Here is a 24,347-nt window from a genome sequence, read left to right as displayed (position 1 = left end):
ATGACTCACACGTGCGAGTATAAATCTCCAGGTGGTTCACACCCCTAGACCCATCATCGTCGGGCTAGCTGTCTGTAACGACGTTTGGAGGTCAGAAGACCCTTGGGTGTCATGCTCAACATGATCACCATCATCATAACGTGGACGTCCGCACTCATCATCATAAAGGGGAAGTATCTCAATGCTTATGTACACACAACATGCATAAGGCCACTCTATTTCTTATCTTAAAACATTTTTCTGACACAACCATAGTCTCATCTCTATATTACTTTTAGCAATACATGCTCATTATATATTTATGTTAATATCATTATTCATACTCTTTAGGGTTGTGTCCTAGGCCGATTTCTCGACATGATGCAACATGGAATTCATCACATACATCATGCTTAATATGGAAAACATTATCATATTAAGGTAAACGCCATGCATCATAAACATCATAATCGTCATAATGCTATCAAATACATCAAGTACATCATACATCGTCATATAACTCATATATGTCATCATACGTCATTATGCATCATAGCTCATACATCATCAAATAATTTACATATGTCATCATACGTCATATCTCGTACATCATAAATCATATAATTCACATACGTCATCATACGTCATCATAAGTCATGGCTCATACAAGTTTCTAGCCTATCCTATAGTAAAAACCCAATTGATATCGATTGCAACAAGACATCTAGGCCTCTGAAGTATGAACGAATACCATCGAGAAATAAATGGAAGAGATCCTAGTTGTGATGAGCCGATAAGCTGACAAAAGATATACAAGATGTTGAAGGGTCACTTGTAGATACATGTATGAATAGATACATGTGTTGAAGGGTCACTTATAGATAAGGACATTTGAATAGATACATGTATGAATAGATACATGTGTTGAAGGGTCACTTATAGATAAGGACATTTGAATAGATACATGTAGGTTCATTAGTTCATAATTAATTAGGTGCATGACTTTTCGATAATGAATGGTAGTGGGGAATGTCCCAAATTACCTATATATATGTATGTTGGCATTGGTGGAAGAAGTAGAAAATCAATTAAGCATTCATAGTTATACAAAGTTCTCTTCCCCAAAAAATTCTCCAAATTTCTCTGCTATCACCAACAACTGGTGTTAGAGCGATCTTGCAGCAACAAGAATGGCAGCAGAAAGACAAGTTGATAACTTCGTTCAACCCACTATCCCGAGATTCGATTGTCACTATGATCATTGGGTGATGTTGATGGAAAATTTCCTCAGATCAAAGGAGTTCTTTGATATAGTGGAGACGGGTTATGTAGAGCCAAATGAAGGCGAGACACTCTCAACTGTTCAATAGCAACGGTTGGCATCATCGAAGTTGAAGGACCTGAAGGTTAAGAACTACTTATTCTAGTCCATTGATCAGACTATCTTGGAAACGATGCTTCAGAAGAAGACATCCAAGGAAATTTGGGATTCAATGAGGAGGAAGTATCAAGGTTCAAAGAGAGTAAAGCGTGCTCAACTTCAAGCAGTTAGAAGAGACTTTGAAATTCTCCAAATGCAAAAGGGAGAAACGATGAATGATTATATTGACAAGGTTATGAGTCTTGCAAGTAAAATGAGGATGCATGGTGATTCAATCACGGATATTGCAGTTGTAGAAAAGATTTTGCGATCTCTAACTCCAAAGTTCGATTGCATTGTATGTTCTATTGAAGAAGCAAACAATGTCGAAGAGATGCAAATAGATGAACTTCAAAGCTCCTTGCTAGTGCATGAGCAGAAGCTTAATCGCCCGAGTGTAATAGAGGAGATGACAACCTTAAAGATATGAAGCTCCAGATGTAGAGGGCAAAGAAGAGGCAGAGGTCGTGGAAGAGGCGGTCGAGAAAGAAGTGGAGATATTGGCAGGTCAGCAGATCTAGTCAGAGACGATTATGACAACAAAGGCCAGAGACATTTTGACAAGTCTAAGGTGGAATGCTACAGATGTGAACACCTTGGACATTACAAGAATGAATGTTATACCAGGCTCCAAAAGGAGAAAAGAGACCAATCCAACTTTGCAGAGAAAAGAGAAGAAGAAACATTGTTAACGTCATTCCATGCTATGAAGGGTGCAGATCACGGCATGTGGGTCTAAGACTCTGGATGCAGCAACCATATGACAGGTTGTAAGGAATTCTTCTCAACTCTGGATTAAAATTTTCATATTACTGTTTGTCTCGGCAACAATTCAATTGTTCAAGTGACTCAATTTCTAATGTATTTTAGATTTCTGATCTGAAGGCCAACTTGTTTAGTATCGGTCAATTGCAAGAAAAGGGGTATGTGATCACATTCCAAAATAATGAAGGTGAGAAGTATGACTCCAGAAGAGGATCGATTGCTAAGATGCAGATGATCACCACCAACCGCTTATATCCATTGACGTTAAATATCGTTGCCAGAAGTTTGATGATGAAGAAAGAAGATACCAATTGGTTTTGGCATTATAGATATGATCATCTACCCTTTAAAGGGTTAAAGACGTTGTCTTCAAAGAAGATGGTGGTTGAGTTGCCAGACATCACTCCTCCAACAGAAATTTGCGAGAGCTGTGTAGTAGCAAAGCATAAAAGAAATTCTTTTCCATCCGGAAAATCAAGAAGAGCTCGAGCAATTTGGAGTTGATTCATTCAGACATATGTGGTCTGATCTCTCCCGCATCAAATGGTAACAAGATACGTATATTGGCATGAGTGGAATAAATAGAAAATCAATTAAGCATTTCTTTATAGTTATACAAAGTTCTCTCCTCGGAGAGAATTCTACCAAATTTCTCTGCTACCAACACATAAATTCTGTACTAGGAAAGAAAGAGACTACAACAATTAGAACGATCTCGTACTCATAATGGAAAGGATTTGAAAGATTTGAAGATGGAGAGATTGGTTGAGAGGGCGCTGAAGACTTGAAGCCAATCACTGTTTAAATAATTAAGTTTGAACACACTTGGTTGAAAAGATCTCAACCAATAATTGAGAGGGGATATTATGACCCTGCTGGTTTAGGGCATGTCCATATCTAACCTTTTATTTTGCTATTATTGTATGTCTTTCATTATGGTACATCTTTCGTAAATTTGTTAGTGTATGACTCCTTCTCACTTTTGATATTCACTCGTGCCAAAATCAATTTGCCTCATAATTCAAATCTTTATCCAAGTTATTTACTTTCCAAAAAAAAAAAAAAAAAAAAAACTCCAAAACGCTTTTTAAAACTTTCTCCAACTCCGTTTTTTCAAGTAGAAACTACAAGATAAGCTATAAAACAAGTGTCACACAATTACTCGTGAAATGCGATTGTAACACATGAATGAAAGAAATAAATAAATAAGTAAGAAACTAAAATAAGTTTCTTTTTAAGGCCCCCACCACCAGAAAATGCAAACTCACAAACTGTTTGATATTATAAATTTGGCTGACAAAAAACATTTTGAGACATTAACTACTCATTCGTCCTCCAACCATTGTTCGACAACTCAATTGTACTATCCTCTCTCTTTCTCCAAAAAAAGAAAAATAATAAAAACAACAAACAATGATAGAATTATTATTTATTTATTTTTCTTTGTTTCTTTCTTTCCCACGTTAGCAACAACAATCTCTTCTTTGGTTCGAGGGCAAATCAACAATTACGGAAACAATAAGAATAACAATTCTTCTGCTTCTTCTTCTTCTTCCTGTTCTTCTTGTTCTTCTTGTTCTTCTTCTTTCCCATAGCACAGATGCTTCTCTCGTGTAACAATAAAGCTCCATCTTTTTAGGGTTAGGGTTTATTTTGTTTGGAAATCCGGCATGGGAAGAGGCAGAGTTCAGCTGAAGAGAATAGAGAACAAAATCAGCCGCCAAGTCACCTTCTCAAAGCGTAGAGCTGGTTTGCTCAAAAAGGCCCATGAGATCTCTGTTCTTTGTGATGCAGATGTTGCTTTGATCGTCTTCTCCACCAAAGGCAAGCTCTTTGAGTACTCCTCTCATTCCAGGTTCTTCCCCATTCCATTTCATACTCTTTTTTTTTTTTTTCTTTTTTTTCTTTTTTTTTTTTTTAATCTTTTTCTCTTCATAATGAATTCCAATTTATCAATTTAGATCGAGTTGCTGGGCTTTAATTCGTCTGTTTTTAGAATAATTAGCCTAAAGATTTGCTTATGTCAACAAAAATAAAAGATTTAAAACCATCTTTATAATCTTAGTTTTTTTTTTTTTTTTTTCTTTGGCTAAATTCAAAAGAACAAGCAAGAAAAATAATGTTTTTCTCTCTCTTTTTGGCTTTTTATTTAATGGGTATGTTTTGAATTTTTACTTCGTTTACTTGTATTTGTGTTGGCATTTGAGTTAAATTTAGTGTAGAAATTATAATATGCATGTAGTAGACAAGACAGTACATGTTGTATTTATTTGATTTGATGCTCTGAAACAAGGAGAAAAACATGGAGTGTTGCAGCAGAATTTCGATATACCACAAAATTTTATATCAACTTTTTGTTTTATTAACCATTGGTCCTTTTTCTTTATTCTTATTATTTAAAAAAAAAAGAAAAAAAGAAAAAAAGAAATTGAATTGGCTTTGGACACAGGTGAAAAACCTAGAGCCACGTGTCGGGAGACCATGATGTTTTTTTTTTTTTTTTTTTGTTTTTGTTATTTTTCTTGCTTCGTAGCTCGAACCTAGTATTTGAATATCTCTATGTTGTTCTTAGTGACCTCGAATGAAGAGATTTAGGTCTAAAAAAGGAGTCAAACCTTAATAATGAAATTTGGTTTTAATTTATGTATGCATGAGATGCATGTGATTGATAATCTGTTCATACTGTTTTTTGAATGCCATGAATTTGTGAAATTTTATTCATGTTACTCATTAAGGTTAATAGTAATAATAATGATAATATTATTAATAATTAAGGCTTTTATTTGGTTTCCAAAAACAGCATGGAGAAAATCTTAGAAAAATATGAAAGATATTCTTATGCTGAGAGACCATTGGCCCCAAATTCAGATTCTCAATCACAGGTATGTTTAATTTCTCACGACATAAAAAGAACAAGCTACATATATCGATCTACTAGATTTAGGGTCTGGAATATATGTTTTGTCGGTTAGGAATCACGATTCTCCACAATGATACGATATTGTCCACTTTGAGCATAACCTAATTTATTTTGAGCTTGTCCAATAAGCCTCATACCAATGGAGATGTATTTCTTACTTATAAACTCATGATACTTATAAACTTAGGATTATTTTCTAAATTAGTAAAGGTGGGACTCCCTCCCAACAATCCTGAACATTGTTTTGGAATTAGAACGTTGATCTTGCTAGCACAGTAGTGACTGTGTTCTCTTGTCCATTCATTGGTTCGAGGGCAAATCAAAGTCCCACGTTAATGTTTTAATTCGATTGGATCATGAATTCCTCTAAAATTTATTTTTAGTTGAATATAATATGATTTTAAAAAAAAAAACCATTACTAATTAAGCTAATTATATTTTTCTTAGTTCATTTGACCCACAATTCTTAGTTATTACTAATTTGTTCCATTATAACATTACTTTCAGTACTGAGTTGCTACAGTTTATGTAAGGATGAATAATAAAAAAATAGAAGGAACTTTTCTCCTTTTCTTATTAACATATTAAAGAATAATTAAATTGGTTTGGCAGGCAAGTTGGTGTCAGGAGTATCCAAAGCTTGCAGCCAGATTGGAGATTGTGCAGAAGAATTTAAGGTATTTGAACAGTTCTTGTGTACGATTATTCATTTTGATATCATATTTACGAACAATTGTTAGACAATCATACCAAAATTTGGCACCATAAATGGGATGTAAATCTCTTCAAATATTTTTCTAAGTATTAATAAATGTTTGTGTTATTACTTGTTTAGGCATTATTTGGGAGAAGAGCTTGACCCTTTGAATTTGAGAGAACTTCAAAGCTTGGAACAACAACTTGATTCATCACTCAAGCGCATAAGAGCCAGAAAGGTCTGCCCTTAACAATGCCCTAAGTTTGCTCTTCATCTCCAAAATTTTATAATTCTTAGCATCATTTGGGTTTACTTTGTTGCAGAACCAACTAATGCAAGAATCCATTTCAAAGCTACACAAAAAGGTGAATAACTTACATTTGAAGCAATTGTTTGGTATCATTTTCACGTATGACTCTAATTTCTTTCTTCCATGATGTTTAAATGTGGTGTTACGCGACTCTCCCCAATGATATGATATTTGTCCACTTTGACCATAAGTTCTCATGGTTTTGTTTTGGGCTTCCTCAAAATGCCTCATACCAACAGAGATAGTATTCCTCACTTATAAACCCTAAATTAGCCGATGTGGGACCTGCAAACAACTTTCGCTTAATTGAGGCTCGACTCTTTTTTTGGAGTCTTCGAACAAAGTATACCCTTTCTTCGACACTTTTAGTCACTTTTGACTATACTTTCGAGGCTCACAATACTTTGTTCGACATTTGAGGATTCTATTGACATGGCTAAGTTTAGGGCATGACTCTGATACCATGTTAGGAATCACGACTCTCCACAATGGTATGATATTATCCACTTTGAGCCTGAGCTCTCATGATTTTAGTTTGGGCTTCCCTAAAAGGTCACATACCAATGGAAGTATTTCTCACTTATAAATTCATGATGATTCCTTAAATTAGTCAACATGGACTCCATCCCAACCATCCTCAACATTTGGTTCATAAATGGTTGCAGGAAAAGGAATTGCAAGAGGAGAACAGGAAGCTAGCAAATAAGGTATAAATTAATATCCCATTGGGTGTTCTTTATCTAAGTAATTTATTGTCTAATGTTCTTTATTTTATGATTTGAAAATATAAGGTAAAAGAGAATGAGACGGTTTGGGTTGAACGTGGACACTGCGAGCTCACAAATTTGGATCATAATCACCACATTTTAGCAACGCCACCGCCACTTCCTTCTTTGTCAATTGGGTATATGCCTCTTACTCTTTTAACAAAACAAAACCCTTTTTCCATCTTCGCCAACTCAATTTAGAAACCCTAATCTTAAGACCAAAACAAAATAATGATAACTATTCATGTGAATGTAGAGTAAACTGCCATGGGAGAGGATCAGATGAAGATGAAACAAGGCCAACAAGCACCAACAACATCCAAATACCAGCATGGATGCTTAGCCATGTGACTGAAAACCCTCATAATTAAAAAGCTACTGGACCATCGTCTTCTCGGTTGCAGGCAGACGTCGTTGCCCTCACTACCACCATTGTCACAAATGAAATGGCCATGGGGGAGAGGGGAGAAAAAGAGAAGACCACTGCAAAGGTTTGGTTTTTGAAGGTGTGAAATAATGCAAATGCCCAACGTTTTAGACAACTTCTTTGACACCAAAAATTGGTCAACCCAATCCCAAAGCCTTGCTGTATTATGTAGGTGATCATTTGTCAAGACCCCTTGTGGCTCCAAATGAACTTGAAACTTATGGAAGAAAAATGAAAAGTGGATACTTCCATTTCTCTTTTATACCTTTTGAACTTATGGGTGTGTCGGTTAATGTGTTTATTACATGTATGCAATGTGTTGACTAACCCTTTTTGTATGAGCTTCTTTTATACCTTTTGAACTTATGGGTGTGTCGGTTATGAGGTTCTTACCTTGGATATTAACTCCTGAACCATTGAGTCGTGAAATCTCTTTGTTAATATATATGCTAATTGAAGTTGTGAGGGCACATAACTAATGCATACCAACCCCTTCTCTAATTTTTCCTTCATAAAGTTTCAATCAATTTCAATTAGTTTGTCTTATCATGTTGAATAGGATGACTCACTAATGCCCACCACTTTTATAATTATTATGAACTAGATTTTCGAAAAGGTTCTTAAACTAATTTGTAGTAGTGTTTATCATGAACATGATAGTTTAATCAAGGTCTAAAAGGACTAATAAAATGAATCTCTAAGCTAACTTGATATTTCTATAGAGTGAGTGTTATACCAAGCTCTTCGTGTATGAGTCTTAGATGAACAAAAATGTTTTTCTTGGACATCGTGTTTAAGAATGTGGTCTAGTGGACCATTTTTTAAATGAGGAATAGTTTGTGGTCTAGTGGACCATTTTTTAAATGAGGAATAGTTTGTAGTTGGTCTAGACTTGTTCAGAGACAAACAGTTGTAAATTCCCTCCCTTTGATGATGTAGAAGGTTTATTCAAATGTTTCGAGTTTGACTTGGTCAATTCATGCAAGCATAACTTGCAGTTACCACGAGACTGTGAAAAAAGTTTTCTGAAGTTAAGGAATTGGCCGGCCTTTTGCGTTGAATAAATATTAAATGTTATTTTGTTTGAGTGGGTTTTAAATTCATAAGCTACTGTAAAAGTGAAAGACAATAAATGAAAGACAAAAAGTTGTTAGAGGAGATAACGCAGTTTTTATGGCTATAATTAGTTTTTGTTTCGGTTTCAATGCTTATAAATTGTAATAGCCCAAACCTAAATAAAGAAATAAAGAATAAAAATAATTATAAAAAATAGTTAAAATTATAATAATAAAAAAATAAAATTAATTAATTAATTAAAAAAATAAAAAAAATAAAAAAAATAAACCTTTCCCCATCTCTCTCCACTAACCTCTCATCCCTTCCCACAATTATCTCAGTTATTACGGTAAAATTCTATCTCAGAACTCCTTTTCCTTTATAGTTATGCTTATAAGAAATTAATTTAGGATCAAATCTTCTTTCCTATCTTACCGTATGTAATAATCAGATCGCATGTTCAATTAATTAGATTTTTTTTTAGCATCGGAAGTTATAGGAAATAAGGTTAGAATCAATATAATTTTAGCTGGCAGATCCATAAATGTGTAAGATAGTAGCCAAATTAAAATTGGCCAATAATATCAGTTAACAGAATTAAAATAAATATAGAATTAGAGTAATATCTTATTGAAGATTGAGGGAAGATTTGTTAAACAGAATTTAAAAATATAAAAGGAGATATCAGAGGGCATGAAATTAAATTCTGTGTAACAGTAAATATCAGAATTTTAACAAGGTAAATTAGAGAAATAATTGTATAGAGTTCAAACTTGAAACTGATGTCATGAACTCATATAGGTTAACTCGGATTTCAAAGGACGGAATCGAACTTTCATTAAAGATATATTTGTGACAACGACTTAAGCTAGCCAGGTAAGTGACCTTACTATCGGCGTGGTTATATTTGATGTTGACACGTGCCCTGTGGTTCTGCACGTGTCATATATATTGATATGTGTGAATTGTCTGTGGATTGATATGCTTCCTATATGTTATGTTATGTTATAATATGTGGTTTGTATGATAATAATTATGGTACGATGTGCTCAAGGATAGGTTTGAGATAGGGTACGAGAAGGATGCACAAAACGAAATGTAACGATAGGAGTGAGATACGTTCATGAAACGTTAGAGTAGGTTACATACCGGAGTGCTATGGATAGGAGAGATTGATGAAGGAATACGGTTAGCTTATGGGTAGAAAGGGATAGGTTTGTGATAGATTGATAGAACGATAGCATTAGGGTACATTCTTGTGACGATATGACTAAGGTACATCACGTAATGATATGTCGGTGATAGGTATAAGAACGTTAAGACTGTGGTAAGTTAGAGAATGATATGACTATGAAGTGTTTGCGTTATTGACTCGGTTATGATATGATACATTGTATGCTAGATTATTGTGCTTAAGTACGAAATCATGTGAACGTGAATGTATGTTATTTATGCTGCTTAGTTGATGTGATATGAATGCATGTGACGATGTGTGGCCCTTATACGATTATGGCTTGTTGTATGAGTATTGAAATGTGATTGAATGAATTGTATGACATGAAATACGGTAAATTGCATGGTACATAACCCCGCTAGGAATATGTATGATATGTAACGAAATGAGAATGAGAATAACATGTAAGCATGAAAACGTGACACGGGGTTATGTTCATTAAATGATGACTGTAGGACTAGTGGGACCTCATGCATATTGTGTGATCATGCATTTGGGGGGATACCCCTATCCCATCACGAGGGTACGGACGCGTACATCCAAATGGCAGGACAACGATCGTTATGCCCTGCATAGCGCTGCCGTGACGGTTTTAGTTTTAACAGGTCCCGGTGGGCCCCCAGAGCATGCCCACCGGCTAGGGACAGTGGCCCAGCGGTGTGCGAACTAGCTGGTGAGCTCATACTCGCACGTATGGGCTGCGTGTAGAGTATATGGTACACGTCCACGATTACCTGTTAGGATTACACCGTAGGGAAAATGAAACGAAACGAAACGAAAAAGAAAAGAAACGAAACGAAACGAAATGAAACAAAACGAAAGATAGGTCCCATCATTTCATTGCATGTGATTGTTACATCTAACCCCAATAGTGGGGTCACTTACTGAGTATTTCTTTAAATACTCAGGCCATGTGCTACTAAATTTTTCAGGTTAAGGCAAGGCATTCCTGTACGGCTGACGACGGCATCGCAACTCGAGATCATGGCACATGCATATGATAGTGGTATTTATTTTCTTAGACTTAGGATAGAATAGGATGTTTTAAACTTAAACGCTTATTTATTTTATTTCGGGTCTTTTGTTGTGTCGTTTTAAAGATGTTTTCGAAACACGTAAGTCCATGGCTGTGTTTTTAAGTTAAAGGTTATGTTTTATGGAATTTAAATGAAGTCTTCCGCATTCAATGTTTATGGTATGTATACAGTAGCGACCTTAAATTAAGTAGAAAATTTCGGGTCGTTACATAAATAGATTGTTGTGCATCTCAAGAAAAAGACATAAAACATGGCCATAATTAGTTTTTGTTTAGGTTTGAATGCTTATAAATAGGGTCAATCCAAGATGTTTATTAGGTACCATACCTATAGACAACATATTGAGTATACGGTAACTCACACAGAAAGGTTACTTGATATTCTTAAAAGACCGGCTGCTACTCTTGAAGGACAAGCAAGGGCGTTTGGTTGCTCGAGTCGAGATAAGAAGAAATCGGATGTACAAATTGAATTTAAGAAGCATACGAGAAAAATGTTTGCGAGTCGACGTAGAAGACAAGGCATCGCTATGACATCTTTTCTTTGATCACCTAAATCATGGTGGCCTAAAAGAGTTAGCGAAGAAGAATATGGTGCACGGGCTACCCAACATGGACTATGAAGGAAATTTTGTGAAGAATGCATGCTCAGCAAGCATGCAAGAACCTCGTTTCAAAAAAAGGCTGAATTTTGGGCTAAACAATCTCTCGAGTTGGTTCATACATACATATGGCGGTAAAAGGTATTTCATTTCCTTTATCGATGATTACTCACGAAAAGCTTGGGTTTATTTTCTGAAAGAAAAATCCGAGGTGTTCAAAAAGTTCAAAGTGATGGTGGAGAAGGCAACTGGTAGACACATCAAAGTTGTACGATCCGATAGAGGTGACGAGTATACTTCGACGACTTTCATGGAGTATTGGGAGGAGCAAGGCATAAGGCGATTTCTAGCCGCACCGTACACTCCTCAACAAAATGGTGTGGCCGAAAGAAAAAATCGAACCATTCTCGACATGGTTCGGTCAATGCCCAAGAGCAAAAGGAAGCCAAAGGAATTTTAGGCAGAAGCCGTGCAATGCGCTATTTACGTGCAAAATCGATGTCCACATGCGAAGTTAGATGATCAAACACCACAAGAGGCACACATGCGAAGTTAGATGATCAAACACCACAAGAGGCATGGAGCGGACAAAAGCCTACAATTTCTCATCTCAAAGTGTTCAGTAGTGTGACTTATGCTCACGTACCGAATCAATGAAGAATGAAGCTCGAAGACAAAAACAAAAGGTATATTTTCATTGGGTATGATGAGAAGACAAAAGGATACAAGCTACTTGACCTGATAAGCAAGAAGGTGATGGTGAGTCATGATGTGCGAGTAAATGAAGCAAGCGAATGGGATTGGAACAATTCGACGGAAGTTAATATCGAAGTTGGAGAATCATTAGTCGTTGCACCAACAAGTATACCAACAAACTCAGAAATTTCCGATGATGAAGATGAACCACGACAACCCAAAATACGAAATTTGCAAGATTTGTATGATTCAACAAATGAGCTACACCTTGTATGTCTTCTGGAAGATGCTGAAAATGTCAGCTTTTAAGAGGCGGCGCGAGACAAGAAGTGGCAAACTGCCATGGATGAGGAGATTAAAGCGATTGATCCCAACAATACATGGGAGTTAACGGAATTACCAGAAGGAAGTCAGCCCATTAGTGTGAAGTGGGTGTTAAAAAAAAAAGATGAATGCTCGAGAAAAGATACAACAGTACAAGGCGCGACTTGTTGCGAAGGGATACAAGCAAAAGGCGGGAATCGACTATGACGAAGTGTTTGCTCCCGTTACAAGAATGGAGACAATCCAATTGCTCATTTTCCAAGCGGCTCAATTCAAATGGATGTCAAGTCGGCATTCTTGAATGGTGTGCTTGAAGAAGAAGTCTACATCGAACAACCACCTGGGTACATCAAAATTGGAGAAGAGAAGAAGGTACTAAGATTGAAGAAGGCACTTTACGGGTTGAATCAAGCACAACGAGCATGGAATACTCGTATCGATACATATTTCAAGGAGAACGGGTACAAGCAATGTCCCTACGAGAATGCACTTTACACAAAGAAGAGCGGAGGTAATGTGATATTTGTTGCTTTTTATGCAGATGACCTCATTTTTTTAGGTAACAATGATGAGATGATAAAAAAGTTTAACGGCACAATGAAACGAGAATTTGAGATGACAGATTTGGGCTTCTTGAAGTTTTTCCTTAGTTTTGAGGTTAAACAATGAGAGACGGGTATTTTTATATCACAAGAGACATATGCAAAAGAGATTTTGAAGAAGTACAAGATGACAAATTACAATCCGGTATCAATACTAATGGAACCAGGTGAAAAACTCTCAAAGTACGATGAAGGAGAACGAGTAGATGCAAATAGGTATCGAAGTTTGGTAGGAAGTCTTTGCTATCTTACATGCACAAGGCCAGATCTTTCATTAAGTGTTAGCATTATAAGTCGGTTCATGGAGGAGCCGATTTATTCACATTGGAAGGTGTTGAAGCGAGCCTACGGTACATCCAAGGAACGGTGTCACTTGGATTGTTCTACTCGAAAGCAGAAGATTACAAATTGGTTGGTTAACCTGACAGCGATTGGTGCGTATTCTTTATGGGCAACACAGCATTTTCATAGCTTTCAAAGAAACAACCGATCGTGACACTCTCGATGTGTGAAGCTGAATATGTGGCAGCATCTTAGTGTTTATGTCACATGATATGGCTTAGAAATTTGTTGAGCAAGATGGAGCTAAAGCAACTAGGTCATTTCTTGTTTTAAATTAAACATATAAGTTCATGACTTCGTTTAAATGTTTCATTAATTTTTTCGCATGCGTTATTAAAGGCATGCATGTGGTGAAGTCCCAGATCTAGGTAAGGGGAGGAGCATTATGGTCATTTCTTCGCCTAGCCAATTCTGGAACATGTAATTAGTAAAAAATCAGGGTTAATTAGGAAGAACGAAAGAAAACAAAATAAATGCTGGTAGGGATCACTAGGGTGTGCTAGCATGCAAACAGAAATACCCCTAAGGATAAAACTTTCTGATGCATGTTAATTTTAATTTTTTCCGTGGTGCTAGAATGGAGGAAGAGATATTGTAATATGTCATTTGAGTGATTGATGGACGCTCTCTCCTTGTTGAGCTTGCATGAATGATTAGGTTATGTTCTTCATGCTATAGGCGATTAATAGGAATATCTCTTCGTAAACATACATGAATGTTCCATGTCAAGATTATGACACTAGAATTAGAGTGGTTTTTACGTTGACCTAGATCAACACGTTTTCAGTAGATTAGCACCCAATCTTGAGAAACAATCAGATGTCTAGACCTAAGTACTTTAAGAAGTTGGATTAGCCCCCAGAACTAGCCTCGAGTGCCCTAGAAATGTGAGATGGGGACTAAATTGCCTAGAAACCCTAACAACTTAGTGAACTTCCATGACAAGGCAACTAAGAAGGCTTAATAGGCTTAATAGCAGTGCAAATGGTGTCACTAGAACCTCCGAGTCCACTTGAGTTACATTTGAGTGTAAAGACAAATCAAGACTAAGGTTGCGATTTCGTAAACTGATCGTAAGGAGGAACTTAGGACTATATGGGTAGCTAGTTTAAGATGAGTACTTCTGTTGAGTATAGAAATGGATCAAGGCTGAAGTCGTAATTTTGTAAACTAAACTTGAGAAGAGACTTAGGACTACACAAGTAGTTGGGTCAAGGTCAATGCCTCTATTGAGTGTAGGAATGGGTGAAAAAAATGAGAACACAATTCCATGAAATAGTTCTAAGAGGAGCCTTGGGACAATACAAGTAGTTGATTCATTAAGAGTGCCCCAAGTGAGTGTGGAAACAATCCCAAACCACCTGAACAGGGTCACGCTGCCATAAATCCATATGAGAGGGACGTAAAACCACCCGACTTAATAATTGACCAACTCCCAAATTCAATATGACATTATGGTCCTGTGTTATGGATTACCAATTAACTTTACACAGATGATGTAATGACCCGACTTTTCGCACAAGCATCGGTCAGAGTCGTCACTTAACATCTAAAAAATTTATAATTTAAAATACATGCAAACATGCTAAAGACAATTAACAATTAACAAAAAAAAGAAAAAAAAATCAATTCGAGTACCTCTTTTTAAATAATAAAAATATGCAATTTAATCAAATAGTTTCATAATAAGGTAATTAAAGAAAATGATAACATTCTAAAATTTCCTAGTTCCATAAAATAGGAATGTTCCAACAAAACTTAAAATATTAAAATCAATTTAATGCCCGAGAGTCCTAAATAATAAATTAAAATATAAAACTCTAAGTTTTCTTATGACCATCATTTCCACCCGCTCGTCACTCCATGCTAAAACCTTTCTCTTACCTAGAATTATTTTTTAAATAGAGTGAGTATCAAAATACTTATTAAGGTTCTCCCTATTGAGTCAGACATGAAAACTATTATATAGTTCATCAATCAAAATCAAGAAACCTCGATGGTTGATTACTCGTAACACAGCGTGTATTCAATTCATCTATTGGTTACCCGATACATATAACGTGTAACCCTTATGATGTTTATAAATTTGAGCAATCACCCATGTAACTAATAGTGGGTGGTTATCCGATACATACAACGTGTAACCCTTATCACATTTATTTCATTCAAAAAATCATAATCTACACAAATGTGGTCCCAAAATAATTATTTTCATGATCAATAGGCACGGTAACAAACAATAACATCCACATAACAATTCATATAATGGCATACACATCCAACCATATTTTAGAAAACAAAGCAATTTAGTTTCAATAGGAAAGTCTCTTACTTCCCTAAATTGCTGCTAGAAATATAGGTCCTACTCGACTTAGACCAAACCTACGTCAATATAGATTTACAAATCAATCTAAACTACACAGTATAACAACTCTAATATTTGTTGAGCTTTATCACTCATCGTTATTTTATAGAATATGTGGTCTCAATTCCTACCTTTTCCAACACAAGTCATTGGTTGCTGCTTCGACTTCCTACTTTGATACCTTGGTTACAATATTGAAAGTTAGAGATAACCATTCGTAGTACATCGAATCAAGAATCGAGATTGAGCTAAAAGTATAAAGTCTCACGAAACTAACTATTCATTCTTTTTTATGGCAGTGGCAACGATAATGAGCCACAGTGGCAGTTGATGGTGGTTAAGGTGACAAGGAGGAGGAAGGAAGAAAAAGAATATGTAGACAAAAAGGGAGACAGCGATGGCTTCCCGCCGGCAGTTGTGGCGGCGACAGTCCTCAGGTTGCGTGCACAGAGAGAGAAAGCGAGGGGTAGGTGTGGCGACTAGGGTTGTGGGCTTAGCTTCATAGCTATGCCTAAGATTTTATTTATTTATTTTTTTTATTATTATTATTTTTTTTTCCTTCCTTCCTTCCTTCCTTCCTTCCTTCCTTCCTAGGCGGGTCTTCAGAAGTGAAGATATCGTAGGTTGTGTTAGCACTTAGTGAATGACTTCCAAGCATCGATAGGGTCTCTAACATGTAAGAGAATCGCTCGAAGGTTTGAGGCCTTCCCAGAATATCAGATAGTAGTAGAAGTAGGCCCAAACATTTTAAAGCTTAGAAAAAATCATCTAGTATTCTACTAGAATTGACTACAATAAGCCTCCAAGTAGGCTACTTATTGATTATACTCACTCCATTCCTCTTTTTTAGGTGATTGCCAATCGCAGCAGCAGAGGAACATCCAAGAGTTGCACGGTTATAGAGGGGGTCGTTCCAAGGCGTCAGTCTAGTCTATATTTATTTGATTTTTTTTTATATTGTTCGAAATTGTATTCTAAACACATGGTCCATTTATAATAAACTCAAACAACACAAAAATTGTAATTGGTTTATATTTTGTATTTAATTGTGGTGTAGTTTGTTTTAAATTGAGCAAAATTTTATCCTATTTTTATTATTTTACTTTTATTTTATTTATTTTTGCCTTGTCTTTTTAGTTACCGTCCAAAATTTGATTGCAACAACATATCCGTTCAAAGGAAATATTAATTGTCACATATCGTTAAGAAAAATCATGTGTTGGGTAAAAAAATCAACCACCTAGTTGACTATTAAAATAAAATTAAGTACTAGAAAAATTGGACGAGCAGAAAGACTTCGTAAGAGGAAGAAATTAATGATAGAAAAATTTAAATATTGTTTAAAGATTATAATCCGTCCTATATTAATTTGAATTTTGTGTTTAATAGATTCTTCATCTGCGTAACATTTTTTTTTAATTTATCAACGCTAAAAAAGTTTATTTTATATATATATTTTTATAGATGTTTTGAGTGTATTAATAATATATTAATAATTAATTATTTATTTATTTTTTCTATTTGGGCACCTGTTAAAGTCATAGGTGTTAGGTAGCAGGTAGACTTTGAAAATGGAGAAGCTAAAAATATGGCCATGCTCCGTATTCAACTGCCACTGCAGTTCGTTTCTCCCAAGGGACTCCCAATTGAATCTCCTCAATTTTTCCAGGTAAATTCCCTTTTTCTTTCCCCCAACCCCCCCCTCACTTTTTTTATTCTGTCATACTTCCTTCTTCTTGTGATTCAACATACCAATTCATTTTCCGTATTTCAACAATTCTAGATGAAGATTACGAAAGCAATAAAACAAATTCTGAAATTTAGAGGCACCAATGCTTTGATTTCGACTGTTCGAATCTAGGAAAACCCTTGAATGCTTTGATTTTGACTGTTCGAATCTAGGAAAACCCTTGAATGGTTCGAATCTAGGCACCGATGCTTTCATTAGGAATTTTGGTTTGACCTCTTGATGATAGGTTTAGCATAATGTTTCTGGAGATAATCGTAGAGGGTTTCCAATCTTCAATGTACGTAATGCTTGAGAAGGGCGAAAATTAGCGTGGTCGTCGCGTTTGAACCTGATTGACTGGTTGTGTTTTCAGGGAAAGTGCAAATATATCAGGAACATGGCCGAGTCAGTTGGGAGTAGGAGCATGGATAAAAAGCTTATTCAAATCGATATAAGCTCCGACACCGTTTGCCCCTGGTGCTTTGTTGGCAAAAAGAATCTTGACAAAGCTATCTCTGCTTCTCAGGATCAATATCATTTTGAGGTTCTCTTATCTAATATTTTGTTGTCTTCTGCATCAAATTTTTGTAGAATTGAGATATATTCATTGTAGCAATCATTTAAAAAAAGGTTTACTATCATATGAGAGATGGAAGCCATGAATAAAAGATCTTCCTCTTCTAGTCTACTCTTTCCCTTTATGGTATAGAGAAAATGTGTATTCTTATATATAAAGAATGAGAACTGCCCTCTGTTGTAGTTGTGTATTGTTTGGAAATATCATGAAAATGTTAAGTTTCCTTTTGTGCGCTGTATCAAGTTTATCAAGTTTAGATATTCGGACGAGCCTTAACGCGCAAAATGTTAGTGTGAAATGGGGTGACATAATGTTGAAATGATCTGAACTCAAATTTCTTCAATTCTGATCTCATGTTAAGTCATCGTGGAATGTAGAAGCTTGAGCTATTGAACTAAGGTGATTTAATATTTTCAATATATATCTAAATATATTTGGTAGAAACTCATATCGCCCTCCTACTAGTATGAGTAAAATTCAAGAACGATGCAAAGACCCTAATTTGACGTGCATTAATTACACTAATTTTCAACTGGTTTTAGTTCATAGAGTAGGACTAGAACCGAAACTTTGCGCAAGTTTGAATTTCTCATCTCATGGAAAACCCTTTTCGCTCTGCTTAGCCCTACCCCCTAGTAGAGGTATTTTAGTGATAGGTTCTATAGGAATTGGACGATGCTATTCACGATATGTTGAAAACTCTAATTCTGTCATAGTTTATATGCTGTCTTAACCTTATTAATTGTTTAACATAAATTTGCAGTTGAAATGGCATCCATTCCAGCTCAATCCTTCTGCTCCCAAAGAAGGTGTTGTTAAGAAGGAATTTTACAGGAGTAAGTTTGGAATCCAATCTGAACAGATGGAAGCTCGGATGGTTGAGGTTATCCTAATGAACAATTCTGAAAGCATTCTGGTTGATGCTCTGTTCTAATCAAATTCTCACCCTCGAATACTAAGTTACTATGAAATTTTGGAATTTTTCAGGTGTTTAGGGGTCTTGGACTGGATTACGACATGTCTGGGCTAACGTAAGTGTGAAGCATATAATAACGGATTTGAGGAGGTATGATTGTTTGCTAACACGAACGTTGTATTTTCAGGGGAAATACCCTAGACAGCCACAGGCTTATATATTTGGCAGGTCAACAAGGTTTAGACAAACAGCATGACCTTGTGGAGGAGTTGTGCCTTGGATACTTCACTCAGGGAAAATACATTGGAGACAGGTATGTGGTGAGAAATTTCTTACAGTATTAACGGCGTAATAGAGCTGATCACATTGTCAAATCGCTGTAGGGACTTTCTTTTGGAATGTGCTAGAAAGGCGAGGGTCGAAGGAGCAGCAGAGTTTCTCGAGTCGGATGATAAAGGAGTTAAGGAGGTATCAATACAGGGTCCTATATGCTGTATTCGGTTTCCTAGACCTAAATATGTCTACATATGGTTCACTGTAGGTCAAGGAAGAGCTTGAGAAGTACTCAGGAAAAATCTCTGGAGTTCCCTTTTATGTAGTAAGTGAAAAACAATTAACTTTATCCAACTGATGTAAAGTCAGGCATTTTTTATTTTGTTTTTCTGAACAGAATGTTATGGCAGATCAATGGGAAGCACAAACTGAACGGCGCTCAACCCCCAGAGGTTTTTCTAAGAGCTTTTCAAGTTGCTGGAAAGTGATTGATTGAAAGTGAAGTGAAGCTTTTGAATTTGAGCATCAATAAGAATGTAAGTCCTTTGCTAAACTCACTATACATACTGTTGTTCTTGTATTTACTACCATAATGGAATGCATGTCAGATCAAACTGCTATTTACAGTTAGAAATTTGTTTGCCAAGTAATAAAATACTTGGTTGTCTTAGAGATTTAAGTAGTTTCATCTCGATGATTCATTAGCAATTCTAATATGATTTACGATTTTTGGTTCAAGCCAAAGTAGATTTGAATACTGAAATTTCCTTCTTTTTAACTGCAATTTATCTGTCTGAGAAATAGGACAACACTTCAAAAGTTACCAAAAATATACAAAACAATGATTCAAATTCAGATTATCTTGTGAATTTGCAAAAGGGTTGACCATTTATAAGTTCTTGGGCAAGAGATTAAGAAGTTTCATGCGTTTTGAGAAATGCAAAGCATGTAATTCCTTGCCATTTACCATGACTTTTATAGGGTGGGGGAAAATATTGTTGAACGGGTGTCTAATGAACTTACCTTCACATCAACTTGGGATCAACCTAGGGTGAAAATTTGAACAGACGTACCTTTGGTCAATGACCTATAGATAGAAGTGTCTAGTTCTTGTTTCAAGATTGAAATACTCCCCATGTTTAGTGATCGGCTAGGCTTGAATGCCTAGAAAAATTCAACCCAAGCTTGAATGCCTAAAAAAATGTAACCCTTGCGAATGGAGAACTCAATTTCATTAACTTTGGCGTGTAAAAACAAGAGGACCCCTTGAATTTATATAAAGATGTAATGTTCCTACTAGAGGCATTATTCGGCTGAAAATTACATTGAATAGTAATTATAGGGGCTTCCATCTATTTGGGCTGGAGCAAATGGGACGTGTGATGTGGGTATAGCTGGCCTAAATTGGGCTGGTAGCTGTTTGGTGGTGCGCTTATTGATAGATGGATTGTTTTCGGTATGGGCTTAGGCGTATGCGTGGGCATGAATAATCCTTCATTTTGCAAAAGGAGGCATGGGTTCGCCTCAGGTCGTCTTCTAAGATCCACCATTGGTAGTACTTCGGTCGCCAGTCTCTTTAGTCAGGTGGGTGCTGGCCGGTCTTTCAACCGAATCCCCCTAAAATTCGTACGTGTGGATCTCCCCGCATGTGGCTCACGCCATTCGGGGTGGCCCACGATCTTAAGAATATCATTGCTTACTGTTCAGTAGCCCATATAATTTTAGTGACTATTGGTATCTTTAGTCGACGCCTTTTGGAGAGTTTAGAAGCAGAGGTGGTTGAGTGAAGGAGCAAATCTTTATTCTCGATTGCAAATGATTCCATTTTTGAGAGAAAGAATGGAGAGTGGGAAATCTAACCTACTCTTCTGTTTGCTGAATCTGATGTTCGTCCAAAAGTTTAGGCTTCTAGGTGAAGGAAACATGTTGTCTGCCATCGAGTGTTATGCCAAGAGATCACTACTTCGATATGGTCAATTCCATTGATCATTCTCCAGGAAAAGTTTTGAAACTGAACTAGTCAATTAAGAGGGTTGCTAATCCATTGGCCAGCACAGGAGGGCATGAATGAGAAGTGCTAGGTGGAGAATGTGCTTCGTCAAGCGGAGGCGTGGACGTACGGGCTGGCACGCGGATTGGGGGCATGCGTGCAAGAGCTGTCGCGTGAATCGGACCCTTGAATGGTCGGCCTTTGATGCACAAGCCTTGTGCGGCCTGCTTGCGCGAGCTCTGATGGGCTGCTCCTGGCGGCGTACGAGTGTCATGAGCGCGCCTGCACAATCGGAAGGATGGGGCTAGCGATCACTGTCTGTCCTTATCCCATGGGTCCAGGAAATAAATGAATTAAATAAAATGATATAGACGGTAAATAATTAATACAGTAATAAAAGTGCATGTTATATTCTAAAAATTACATAACATGCATGGTAGAGTAAGTTATTATAAATAAAATGATCTTATAAATCTTATACAATTATGGTAAACTATTAATAAAATAGGCAACCAAATTCAAAATAGAACTTATATCACGTATATAAAAATAATTATTATAATAAAATAATTAATTAATTTTGATCCATTATAAATTAAATTTGGATCAATTAATTAAGTTTAAAATTATGATGTATTATTAATGAAGAAGATAATCAAAATTGGTTAAAAAATAATTAATAATCAATAAGTAATTAATTATAATGTTGGAAAGATAAGTTAACTGATGGTGTTAGTATAACACATGCGGAAGCAATTTGGCTTTTAGAACATCAATTAGTATCAGAGCAAGTTTTAGGCACTTTATTTACATTAATTTGATCACAATTAGTATCAGAGCAAGTTTTAGGCACTTTATTTACATTAATTTGATCATGGTGGGTACCATTTCATGAATGAAATTTGTGGTTGCTAAAGTGGATGGTTTTGGTTTTGGCATTTTTTTATGCTTCCATTTGATACAATGATTGTAATAAGCCTAATGTGTATGGGCTTTAATGAACGAAGAAATGTCTGTAATTTTTATGGAGTCATTAGAGTCCATTTTAGGTGGTAATTGATCGAAAATGGAAGAGATAGCAAGCTGAATCGAAGAAGATGGAAGAGGCGGTTCGAGGGTTTTTTCTGCCGTTGGGGTCCGATTCAACGTTATTAAGGGTTGGATCGCCCAGTTCATGATCCTCGGGAGCGGCTCAAGTTATTTTTAATTATTAGTGTAATAATTTAGTTAAATGCTTGCTTTAAAATGCCAAAACCAACCCACTTTAGTGTGTTTAATTAATTATGCATTATGAATGTATGTTTTAATTAAATAGAAAATGTATATGCATCAAGTATGTCATATAGATTTAAAATCCCACCATAGGCTAAGCATGTTTCATGCATTCCAGGTATGTTATAAGTGTTATAATGTATAGTATGCATGTTTAGGGTTCCATGAGTGATAGATATAAATTGTTATATTATTGCATGGAATGGTTGATTATATAATTGTTATATAAAGCATGTTAGATGCATGTTATAGGTTATTTTCAACGTCATAAAACGAGATAGACGTTAAAATCTATAATAATGCCAAGTGCTTGCTCACTTAGGGTTAAGACCCTAGCACGATCAATTTTAATAGTTAAAATAGGTCGTTGTCTTACGAAATTACGGTTACGATAAAGCTCACCTGGCACGATCTTGTCTAAGGCTGGAGGTACTTAAGTTGACGGTTTACGGAACACCTACTACCTGGAGATCGGACCAGTACTTGAGCTTAGTTAGCCCAGTTTTATGAGCATGCTTAAGTGATGTAAGATTTAGAAAAATCACCTAGACTTAAGTTATATTTAATTAGCCGGAATATACTTAAGTAATGAGTATACCCAACCATCTAAAATACTTAGTGGGAGGAAAAAGGTGTATAAGATACATGGTTTTCTTTTCACGCTCTCTGTAAAATTCACACAGTGAGATTCATGCTCGGCCTCGTGTCGCCCTGGGAGCGTCCTCCATTCGGAAGGTATTTTCATGAGTCAATAACAAGGTGAATAGAGAAAGTATTTATAGTAAGTGGGAGAAGGAAGTATGTCCAATACGTCCTATGGTCTCCACCACTAGGTGCACCGTGAGGTTCCCATGTTCCACATGCATGTTGCCCTAGAGCAACTACCCATTCGGAGGGTCGTAACATGGGAGTCGAAACAACGCAAACTCCAGAAATGGATAGGATTTCTTAGGTCCGTTCCCAACTTTGGCTTTTTCATTCGATAGCATTGTTGGGACCGATCTATGAGGTCTAAAAATGGCGGGTCACACTTACGAAGAAATACTAAGAGTTGGTATATTCTTGACCAAAACAGCGATAACTAAGAACACTATAGGAACAAGAGTTATTCTGGAAATAGTGTTTAAGTCAAGAATGTCTTGGTTTAGTGAATGAGTGATTGACTACCCCTCGGTAGTAGTTGCTCTAACTCACTAAAGTATCGTTGCAAATTAATAATGATTTGGGTACATTATTACATTTGCTAAAACTGATTGGATTAAATAGGATTAAGTCAAATCACTAATAGAATTTTCTTTATATCACAGCATGACAAACTCAATAGTACAATTACTCGCTTCTGAGAAATTAAACGGCGACAACTACACAACTTGGAAATCAAACCTAAACACAATACTGGTCATTGATGATTTAAAGTTTGTTTTAACTGAGGAGTGTCCTCCAAACCCCAGCTCAAATTCAAACCGAACAGTTCGGGATGCGTATGACAGATGGATAAAGGCAAATGATAAAGCCCGAGTGTACATTCTAGCCAGCATATCTGATGTTTTGGCTAAGAAACACGATGTTATGGGTACTGCTAAAGAGATTATGGAATCTCTAAAAGGGATGTTTGGACAACCGTCCTTCTCCCTTAGACATGAAGCCATAAAATACATTTACAACTGCCGTATGAAAGAAGGGACCTCAGTTAGAGAACATGTCCTGGACATGACGGTCCATTTCAATGTGGCAGAAGAAAATGAAGTTGTCATTGATGGGAAGAGTCAAGTCAGTTTTATCATGATGTCTCTTCCGAAGAGCTTCTTCCAGTTCTGCACCAATGTGGTTATGAACAAAATAGAATATAACTTGACTGCTCTTCTCAATGAGCTACAGACTTATCAGTCCCTCTTAATGAACAAGGGACAAACAGGAGAAGCAAATGTTGCTATCTCCAAGAAATTACTACGAGGATCGTCCTCCAAAAATAAGTCTGGACCTTCAACTTCTAAAAGTGTTTTAATGAAGAAGAAGGGTACAGGGAAAAATAAGATTCCTACTAACCG

At 36.2% G+C, this 24,347-nt stretch overlaps 3 protein-coding genes across 3 annotated transcripts; all 3 read left to right on the top strand.

The window, feature by feature from the left end:
* The first annotated feature begins 1,433 nt into the window (after positions 1-1,433).
* LOC147793261 (uncharacterized) lies at positions 1,434-2,668 on the top strand. Its single transcript, XM_087122187.1, has 2 exons — positions 1,434-1,796; positions 2,270-2,668. Exons 1-2 carry the CDS (start codon positions 1,434-1,436, stop codon positions 2,666-2,668), a joined length of 762 nt encoding a protein of 253 aa, XP_086978313.1.
* Positions 2,669-3,599: 931 nt separating this feature from the next.
* Positions 3,600-7,617, top strand: LOC111790045 (agamous-like MADS-box protein FUL-L). The gene is made up of 8 exons (XM_023670822.2): positions 3,600-4,019; positions 4,965-5,046; positions 5,697-5,761; positions 5,920-6,019; positions 6,105-6,146; positions 6,757-6,798; positions 6,883-6,995; positions 7,115-7,617. The coding sequence occupies exons 1-8, from the start codon at positions 3,835-3,837 to the stop codon at positions 7,227-7,229; spliced, it is 744 nt and encodes a 247-aa protein (XP_023526590.2). The 5' UTR covers positions 3,600-3,834; the 3' UTR covers positions 7,230-7,617.
* A 9,453-nt stretch (positions 7,618-17,070) lies between these two features.
* Positions 17,071-19,707, top strand: LOC111789767 (Thioredoxin superfamily protein). Its single transcript, XM_023670450.2, has 8 exons — positions 17,071-17,211; positions 17,645-17,815; positions 18,612-18,731; positions 18,836-18,879; positions 18,952-19,077; positions 19,148-19,232; positions 19,306-19,362; positions 19,448-19,707. Exons 1-8 carry the CDS (start codon positions 17,131-17,133, stop codon positions 19,523-19,525), a joined length of 762 nt encoding a protein of 253 aa, XP_023526218.1. The 5' UTR covers positions 17,071-17,130; the 3' UTR covers positions 19,526-19,707.
* Positions 19,708-24,347: the final 4,640 nt, after the last annotated feature.

This window comes from Cucurbita pepo, chromosome 3, assembly GCF_057944985.1.
Source record: "Cucurbita pepo subsp. pepo isolate OVF chromosome 3, ASM5794498v1, whole genome shotgun sequence".
NCBI lineage: Eukaryota > Viridiplantae > Streptophyta > Magnoliopsida > Cucurbitales > Cucurbitaceae > Cucurbita > Cucurbita pepo.
Note: the sequence above shows the minus strand (reverse complement) of the source record. Positions and strands in the feature narration are given on the sequence as shown.